General features: G+C 38.0%; 1 protein-coding gene across 2 annotated transcripts; it reads right to left on the minus strand.

Annotated features, from left to right (window-relative positions):
- Positions 1-234: 234 nt before the first annotated feature.
- Pabpc4l (poly(A) binding protein, cytoplasmic 4-like) lies at positions 235-7,370 on the minus strand. Of its 2 annotated transcripts, XM_011239969.3 has the most exons (3): positions 7,198-7,370; positions 6,886-7,014; positions 235-6,670 (listed from the first exon to the last, which is right to left on the minus strand). In XM_011239969.3, the coding sequence occupies exon 3, from the start codon at positions 6,586-6,588 to the stop codon at positions 5,476-5,478; it is 1,113 nt and encodes a 370-aa protein (XP_011238271.1). In that variant the 5' UTR covers positions 6,589-6,670; positions 6,886-7,014; positions 7,198-7,370; the 3' UTR covers positions 235-5,475. The 2 variants fall into 2 exon arrangements, with proteins under 2 accessions (XP_011238271.1, NP_001094949.1); NM_001101479.1 differs by lacking the exon at positions 6,886-7,014 and having other exon boundaries at positions 1,578-6,670; positions 7,198-7,322.
- Positions 7,371-9,767: the final 2,397 nt, after the last annotated feature.

Below are 9,767 nucleotides of genomic sequence, written 5' to 3' on the forward strand. Positions count from 1 at the left end.
AATATACTATTAGTACATGATGACCATTAACATTTGGAGTTATTTATTTTTAATGACCAAGTGAGGTAAACACACATGAATTAACACAGTCTGATAAACTATGTGTGTAAAGCTCCTGATATCTCTAAGAACCTAAGATTCTGCCCTCTTACCAAAAAATGACACTAAAGATAATTTTCCTCTCTTGCTGGGTGAAATCAATTTTTGAACTCTAAGCTAAGTTAGGAAACAAAGTCAACAAAGAGCAAAAGCATTTATTATTGCTTAGTAAGCGTGCAATACAATCTGACCTTAACAACTGCAAGTCAAGTATGTTTGTTACTCTGAGTTTAGTACAGGTATATAGAGTTTTATCCATTTTGTAAATATACAACTTTCTAGAACTTTCTTAATATTTGCCAGTAGGAAATGTTTTTCTTTAAATTTATTAAGTAGTATATAACAATCGTTGGTTTACAGAGCTTATTAAAGAATCCTTCCTCCTCATTTTTAATTGAGATATTAGTGAGTGCACAAATGATACAGACTGGGGCTATACTGAACTGAAAATCAAGAAAACAATAGCTTATTAAATGTGATATCTGTTGATTCAGTTCTGACCATTTCATATCTTTCAATAATTATGTGAATTGGTAATTCAGATGACTAAGCTAAATTGGATCTTTCCAGTTGTAGATTTCAGTATGCTCTTTAGTTCTAGTAGGTAATCCTGTCAAATAACAACATGAATCCTTTTACCAAATAAAAACAAACTTCACTTTATACTTACTACTGCTATAAATCTGCATGACTTATTTCCCATGGTGATGATGCAAAAGGAAGTAGGAGGGAATCATTAGCTTTAGTATTGTGTACTATGTGAAAAGACAACATTATGGGGGACTTTTGGGAGAGCATTGGAAATGTAAATGAGGAAAATACCTAATAAAAATATTTTTAAAAATTGTGATAAAAATAAAAAAAATCTATAATAAATAACTAAAGAGGACTATTTGTAAATAATTTTAAAACTTGAGAAAATTCTAACTCTAATTTAGATACAGACAATAGAAAACATTCTAGGGTATTGTTTGTTCCAAAATATGTCCATGTACATCTCATTTTTCCCCATCAAAACCAACCACATTCCACAAGAAAACTTGGAAATTGATACTTTTCACTATGACAGTGGCAGATCTTTTTGAATATCTGTACAAAAACTAAGCAACAAGAATTGAGAGAGGTGGTTTCTAAAGAATACCATTGCCTTCTGATTCAGGCTGTGTTTGTGTGTTGATAGGGACATTCACCACATAAGTGGCAGATAATATAAACCAAGGTATTGAAAGTGATGAGCAGCGAGACACCAGCTAAAGTATGCAGAAACCTGATCCAAGATGACTGACGATGCTTAACTCTGCGTATTTTTTGGAAATCAACATACTTTTTCAGTTTGAGTTAGTTTTTCTGTTAATAAGAGCCAAAGTACAATCAAAAAAGTAAACATAGACAATCACTGCTATGCTTGTAAAATCATATTAGGAACCATATTCCAAAAGAAAATAAAGAAAAAAATAATCCTAAGCACCCAACATTTTGGATGAATTTTATGTTTTTAATTGCTATAGTTTTCACATGCAGGCAGTCACTCAAGCACATATGTGAGGAAGTTATTCCCCATCTTAAGGCACCTAGAATGCCAATCTTATCTCAGGTTGGCTGTGAACAGCATGCCTTTGGGTGATGATAAAGAGTAGACAAGCTCCCTCAAGTGGAGCCTCCAAGGTAAAAGGTTGGAGGCTATTGAATGGGAAGGGGAAGAAGAAAAGGAACAGAGCGAGCACACATTAAGGTTCCCTCTCATCTAGTGATGGTATGATCATTCTTAGTGTCTGTTCGTAAGAAAGCCATCCCAAATATTGGCCTGTCAAACTTTGATTTATAAGGCATCATGCATTTTTTCACATTTTTTTAAATGATTTCACACGTTGAGTACTGTCTGAACTAACACAACAGTCAACTGTTTCTTATGAAACCTGGCTACACGTTAGAACAGCTACTGAATAACTGATCCTTTTATTGTGAATACGTACAGAACCAGATTTCAGGTCAAAGAATTATGAAACATTTAAAAGCATGAAATATAAACACCTACACTTAGAAACAGATAATTGAAATGAACATAAATAACGCAGACATATCCATCATTGACGGGGTAAATTATGTTTAGTATTGTCTCTTTAGGATTTGAAGAATATAGAGAACATTAAATTATATTTTAACAATTTCCATGTGACTTTTGAAAACTGGAACAAGGCACATATGTGTTACATCATCTGTAAAACATAGTCATCTATACAACAGATAGGGAGTATACGTGGGGGAGGAGTAGAGATACTGGCTGAAGGCATTTCTGTTTGGATTAGCTTTGATTTATTAATGAAGCAAAGATTGTCTTTCTTATTCAAGGCACTTAGTTACAGAAATTTTTAATTTGTGAAAACTTGTTAACTAGGAAGATACAATGTAATTGTTGAAACACACATGCACACACACACACATGCAGATGCATGCACAAATTCACACATGTGCACAAACATACACACAAATTTAGAATGAATAATATTTAAAAATTAAAGAGAATGAACTGTCAAATTTTATGCTAAATACTAGGAATATACAATTTCTACTAAGGTATTAGGATACTGCATTATTAAGCTGATATAACAATATATCTATGCATATGGTAAACTATTTAACCAATTATTTGTGCACAAAAGAGAGATGTTTTCATTGTTCAATTATCTGGACACTTTTGCAGATTAAATCTCCCAGAAAATGTTTTCATTTTGTACTCTCCAGTCCTGGCAACTTCTGGTACTTCTGATGATGAAAATACTCATCAAGGTAGAGATTCTGCAAGCCAATGAATTTGAGTGTATATATCAGCTCTGATACAGTTTATATCAGTACTAACCCAAACATGTGCTGCTTAATGGTGTAGAGGCAAGACATAGCTAAAACTTTTATTGTACTCTTTACACAAAATATAAACAAGTTTTGTTTATAAAAATATTGATAATATGAGCCATACACATTAATAGAAGACAACATGGATTGCCTACCTGTCTCCATGTTTATACTCCACACACATGTACATCTACATGTGTATATACAGACATTTTAAAGTGTTTAGAACAAATCACAATAAAAAATGTCATCTCAATGAGATACTGAAAAAGTTGTGTTCAAAATCTGTCTTTGGGACAGCTTTACAAACTGTAAACAAAGTGAGAACATTGGTAAGGTTTAAAATAGTTTTTGATGTGATAGAAAACTGTGGATATAAATACTCAAGAGAAAAAATAGCTTAGGTTCTTGAAACACTAAATTTACAAGTGTTGAAATATTAATGCAATGGACACAGGTAAAAATTTGACAATTAAAAAAAAAGAAGCTATTAAAACCATACAATGAAAGAGTAGTGGTTATTTATCATAACTATGCTCAATCTGCCAGATCCTAACAAAATATTTATGTCCTTGGACAATATGGAAATGTGCATTTGCCTATACTTACAATGAAAATGTTATTGTTATGAAATATCTGTAAGATATTTTGGCAACACATGAAAATAAATTGATTTTAAGTCCTGAATTATAGTTTATTTTTCCAGAAAAGAATTGGAAGCATATCAATAGGAGTTGGGAAGAATGCGTACCTTCAAGTTATCTTGGCAGAAGTCAAGACCAGAAGAGAAGCATTGCAAAGCCACCCATATTTCTCAAGAGTTTGGGAATCATGGAAAACCCATTGGCCAAAGTCAAAAGCCCCTAATGTAATAGGTAAGTCATTCCTTGAGTAAGTTACGTTTGAGCATCTGACAACATCAAATACAAAACAATGATTTCAAACAAAATTGTTGATGTCGCCTTTCCTAAATCAGCTCTTAGTGTACACATAAAAAGTTAGGGACAATATGTGGCAGATTTCAGCAGAATGTATTTGTAGAAAATATTTTTTTTTTACTTTTTTTTAAACTGTTTTCTTTTCTCATTGAGATTAGAAAAACTTGCTACGTATATATGTATATATGGTTTATAAACACAAAATGAAACTTTCCTCATAAAATTTTGTTAAGGAAAAAATGTATTTGTAATACATAAATTAAAAGATTGTAATAAGAAATGACCAAACAATCAAAAATGGAGAAGAATGAAAGAACCAGAAAGAATGGAAAGCAGAAGAAATAACATGAGTTTTCCAACCTTTGGTAACATTTTTAAGATAATGAGTAAGTTGTAAATAAATAACTCTTACCTCTTATTTCAGATAGATTTGAGGTAGCCTATATGAAACACCAATATGACAGTGTCTTTGTAAAAATGTGTAAAAATGAGTTAGACTTTATGGACAGAATAGATACATCATGTGGGAAGAGTGTCAAATAAAACACATGCTAAAACACACATCAAGCAACATAACCTCACATTTGTCGGAACATGAGCCAAGGCCAAGAGCAAACGCAAACGCAACACAGTCTAATACAGGGCTAACACAGTCTAATAAAAGGAGGTGGAGATTTAGAAAAATAAGGCACTTATATTCTGAAAACCAGGATAGATTTTTATAACATGAAGATTTTTTTCAAGATTTACATTAGATGGAGTTTCTGAGTTGCATAGCTATGACTTTCACAACATCAGCATCTAGTGAATGCCTAAAATTGCATCACATTGAACCACATGGGTGTGATTTGATTTAAGATGAAGTTAAATGTCCATAAACAGCATAGATAAATGTATATAACATAAGGAAGCAGAAAAAAAAAACACCAAGCAGATTACAGCAAATATACAAAAAGTGTAAGAACCAAACCAAACCAAACCCCAGAAAGCTCTAACATCATCTTAAAATAGAATAAAACCAAATACACCAGAATATGTTTATGCATGTATATTAGAACTTTGGCTTGGATGGATTAACTCAGAAGTGCAATATGTGATTTAACTTCATTCTGGCTACCAATTTCTACATTTTGAATTGCAAAAAAAAAAAAAAAAAAAAAAAAGTTAAAAGATTCTTGTTAGTTTAAAAAAATTAAATTTGTTATGGGCAATTTTTATAGGAGAAATTAAAGCTCACAGTTATTAACCTGAAAGAATAAAATATTCAATAGAGACAAGCATTTGGTTCACTTAATTCAAAATGTAATATGAATGTAACCAACTAAACGGTTCTAAGTAGTAGAAAATAAGAATTTTTAAATTTTTTTGAAGATATGCTCTGTAAAACAAATCAAACTTCTAACGTACATTTTTTTTTCATTCACATAAAACGAAATGTTTTCGTATAGACATTTCCTTGCACGATTGCAGTAAATTAAGCAGCCACTGGGTTTTTTCAAGATTACCCTTCCTTATAGCACCGGAAAGATGGAGAGCAGTATCGTTCTCCTAGCTGCTTCTCAGATTGCGAGGTAGGATCATGTTGGGCTCAGTGCTTCTGTCCCAGTGCAATGTTGAGGGGTTTGGAGCCAAGGATGCGGCCGTTCATCTCAGCCATTGCTTTCGCCGCTGCCTCCGGGGAGAAGAAGCAGATTAAGCCAAAGCCTTTGCTCTGCCCTGCTTCCTGCATCACTTTAACCCTGCAAATGGACCCAAAGACTGAAAATTCCTTGCGCAGTGTTTCATCATCGATGGTGTCATCCAGGTTCTTAATGTAGAGCTTAGCTGCCTGGCGTGCACGGATTCTTTCCTTTTTCATCTGCTCAAACATTTCCTTTAACTCAGCCTGTCGTTCTACCTTCTTCTGGGCTCTGCCTACAAAAATCGTCTGCCCGTTTATGTCCTGTCCATTCATGTCTTCAACTGCGTTTTTCGCAGCCTCGTGGCTATCAAAACTCACAAATCCAAAGCCTTTGGACTTCCCAGTGGCATCTTTCATCACCTTAACACTCAAAGTTTGGCCATATTTGCTGAAAACTTCCCTGAGCTTCTCATCATCTACGTCATCTCCAAAGTTTTTGATATACACATTAGTGAACTCGGTTGGTTTGTCTCTGAGCTCAGCCTCCCGATCCTTACGGCTTTTGAATCTGGCCACGAACAAAGTGCTCTCCCTCAGCAGCTTGCCATTCATCTCCTCAATGGCCCTGTCTGCCGCTCTCCGGTCCTGGTAGTGCACGAAGCCATAGCCCTTGGAGCCTTCTCCATCAGTCATCACCTTGGAAGACATGATCGTTCCAAAAGGTGAGAAGTGTTCATACAAGGTTTTGTTATCAATGGATTTGTCCAGATTCTTGATAAACACATTCCCGACTCCCGATCTCCTCAGGCAAGCATCCCGTTGAGACCACATGAGACGAATGGATTTACCTTTGATCACGTCAAAGTTCATGGTGACTAAGGCCTTCTGGGCATCATTAACCTGGAGAAAATTGACATAGGCGTAGCCTAGTGAACGTTGGGAAATCAGGTCCCTGCAGATTCGGATGGACAACACCGGCCCCACTGTGCTGAACTTCCTGAAGAGCATGTCCTCCGTGACATCTTCGTGGAGGTCACCCACGTAGAGGGAAGCTGCACGGTACTTAGCTTCCAGACTCATCTTTTTCTTCTTGGCTTGTTTGGTTTATTTCCTTTTTTTGACCCCAACTCTACAAGCCTGCAGCTCTCAAGGCTGTAGCTTCCTGCAAGAGGGGAAGCGCAGTCAAAACTCAGGACCTGCACAGTGGCCTCCAAAGACCACTTAGAGGTCCAGCTACAGGGTCACTTGCACTTTCCAGGCAATACCTAGTCAAAAGAAAAAAAAAAAAAAAGCCAGAAACCCATGTCCTCTCCTGGTAGTTGGCAATCTGCCTTCACCTCTCAGCTTTCCTTCCCTTCCAACTCAGCAACAACTTACAAGTGGCTGGCCAGGACAGGCCCTTCATCTGCCTCCATCCCAGGCGCTGGTGGCTGGTTTCGGAGCACAAACAGGCCCAGACCCTGTGCTGTGTTCCTGTGTTCTGCTGGCTTAAACTTTCAGCCAAGCCTGGGGAGAGCAAGGCAGAGGGGGGCGTGCAACCCAGGCCCCCGTCTGTCCCGCGCAGGAAGCCCGACCCACGCCGCCCGCCCTGCGGCTGAGAGCCCGCCTGGGCCGCGTCCCTCACCCCCCACCCCCCACCCCGGTGGCCAGAGGCGCCCGGGACGATCCTGGCTGAAAACTGAAGCTCACCAGGTTATGGACTGCAGGCGGCAGGAACCCGGAGCTCGCTGGCTAGCACTGTTTGCTCTTTCACACTTTTTTGGGGGGGTACCATGCTCCTCCCCCGCCCCTCTGGCTCGCTCCCCAGCCTCTGCAGCTGGGCTCAGGGAAAGAGGCGGTGTCATGGGTGGAGAAAACGTCTGGGGGTGTGGCCGGGAAACCCACCACCAGACTGCTCCCCCCCGCGCGCGCGCACCCCCACACCCACACCCACCGGTCTGTTTTGTCCACGCCAGCCCTCCCAAGCAAAGATCGGGATCCTGGAAGTCCTGGAAACAACCTGTGATGGCCTTGACCAGGTCCGGACCGTATAGCTAGCCCAGCAACTTTCTGCAGAATCTGCATTCCCTCCTCCCAGGAAACTCGAGCCTCACTTGCTTTTCTTGCAAGTCAACTTTTAAAAGATTTTCCTTTTAAACGGCAGATTCAACCCTGAGTGAAGAAAACTTTTCCCGGCATCTCTTCCGGTAGTCTAGGTTTCTCTTTTTCACACAGTTGTACTGTCTCACGATCTCCTAGCTGATTACAAGAAACTACTTTCAAGAAACATATGCCACGTGTATTTTATTTTCAGAGATTTCTGGGAATGAGTGATTTACAGGGTGCCCACTATGTATTGAATACCTCACCCTGTGGAATAAATGAGGGTGTTACTGAAGCTGTATTGATAGTCGTGTTTAACTCAGTGTGCAGCAGATGTTAAATAAATTAATAGATTTAGAAATGTTGACAAAGTATCAAGAGTGTAATTGAATCCTTGTAATAGTGGCTCCAGTTCTTCTAACATTAAATAAAAAAGAAAGAAAGAAAGATTCCTAGAACATCTTACAATTCGAATCATGATGCCCTTAGAAAATCAAAATTATTTACTTGAGGAATTGAACTGGTCAGAGAACAAAAGCAAAAATAAATTTAATACATTGCGAAGTTTAATCAACATAGACATTGCCTAAAATCCTTAGTTAAAAGCAGATTTTGGTCCAATAGCTGAGATGGATGGGAGATTCAACAGTTCTAACTAATGAGACACAGGCAGTCTGTATACTCTGATTTACATGTGGGATAGAAGGATTTTGCATCTAATGACTCCAGAACTAATGCGGTGTTTTCTAATGTAACCAGAAAAATAATATGTATTTCTCCTAGGGAAGAAAATGACATTGTCTGAAAAGCCACTGTCAATGTACATTAAAAAGTACTCCAATTTTCACTATAAAATAGAAATTTATGTTAGCCTACTTAAAACTAACTATGCAGGAGGCTAGAATATCTCATCCAATATGTGACAGACTGTTGAAGAAGAATTATAAATAAACAATATTATGAAACTGTCTATTTTCTAATGATTTATCTAAAAGGAGATATAAATTTTCTACAGAAAATGCCCCTGGTCTCTTGTCTAAGATGGAACCCAAAGTCAACCACTGAAAACAATTTGAGAGCCTTAGGAGGCTGGACACAGTACCCAGGGCATCCCAGTGATTACGGAGCCAGTTTGCCTAGTTTTGTTTGTTTGTTTGTTTGTTTTCATCTAGAGACTCAGATACCTTTTTGCACTTGCTTTCCCAGTTCTGTGAAAATGCTCTGTTCTAAATTGGAACTCAAAACCATTCCTGTGAAATCTACCCATTAGCTGTATCTTCCACTAGAAAATGCATCAGTAATAAGTGTGCATTTGTTTCTCCTGTAAATCTATTTCTTGTTAATGGGTTTGTTCCAACCAAAACTCCAGTGTTGGAAAAAGTTATTCCTATATAGTAATGGATTTATGATTGCTTACAAACAAAGCTTGTTTGACCATATTTGTCTTCAGATCATGAGTGATGTGTTGTTTCTTCTTAAAGAATTGTTCATAAAAACAGTTGATTGGGTTCTAAACCATAATTTTCAAGACACAGAGAACACAATAGCATATTAAATACTATTTGTGCAATATGCTATCATGAATTTTAACTGTGAGACAATGCCACTACAATCAATTAATGTAAGAACCCTTTCATTTTCTGTTTTTTTCTCTTTTTATTGGTTATTTCATTTATCTATATTCAAATGCTATCCCCCTTCCCACTTTCCCCTCCACAAACTCCCCTATCCTATCCCCCCTCTCCACTGATTCTATGAGAGTTCCCCACCCACCCATATTCTCCTGCCTCACCACCCTAGCGTTCCCCTACTCAGGGGCATCAAGCCTTCACAGGACCAAGGGCCTCTCCTCCCATTGATGCCAGACAAGGCTATTCTCTGCTACATATTGGACTGGAGACATGGGTCCCTCCATGTGTATTCCTTGGTTGGTGGTTTAGTCCCTGGGAGCTCTTGGGGGTGGGGGTGGGGGTCCTGGTTGTTTGATATTGCTATTATTCCTATGGGATTACAAACCCCTTCAGCTCCTTCAATCCTTTCTCTAACTCCTCTATTGAGGTCCCCAAGCTCAGTCCAATGGTTGGCTGCAAGCATCTGTATCTCTGTTAGGCTCTGACAGAGCCTCTCAAGGTACAGCTATAACAAGCTTTTGTCAGCAAGAGCATCTTAGCATCAGC

Source organism: Mus musculus, chromosome 3 (assembly GCF_000001635.26).
Source record: "Mus musculus strain C57BL/6J chromosome 3, GRCm38.p6 C57BL/6J".
Taxonomy (NCBI): Eukaryota; Metazoa; Chordata; class Mammalia; order Rodentia; family Muridae; genus Mus; species Mus musculus.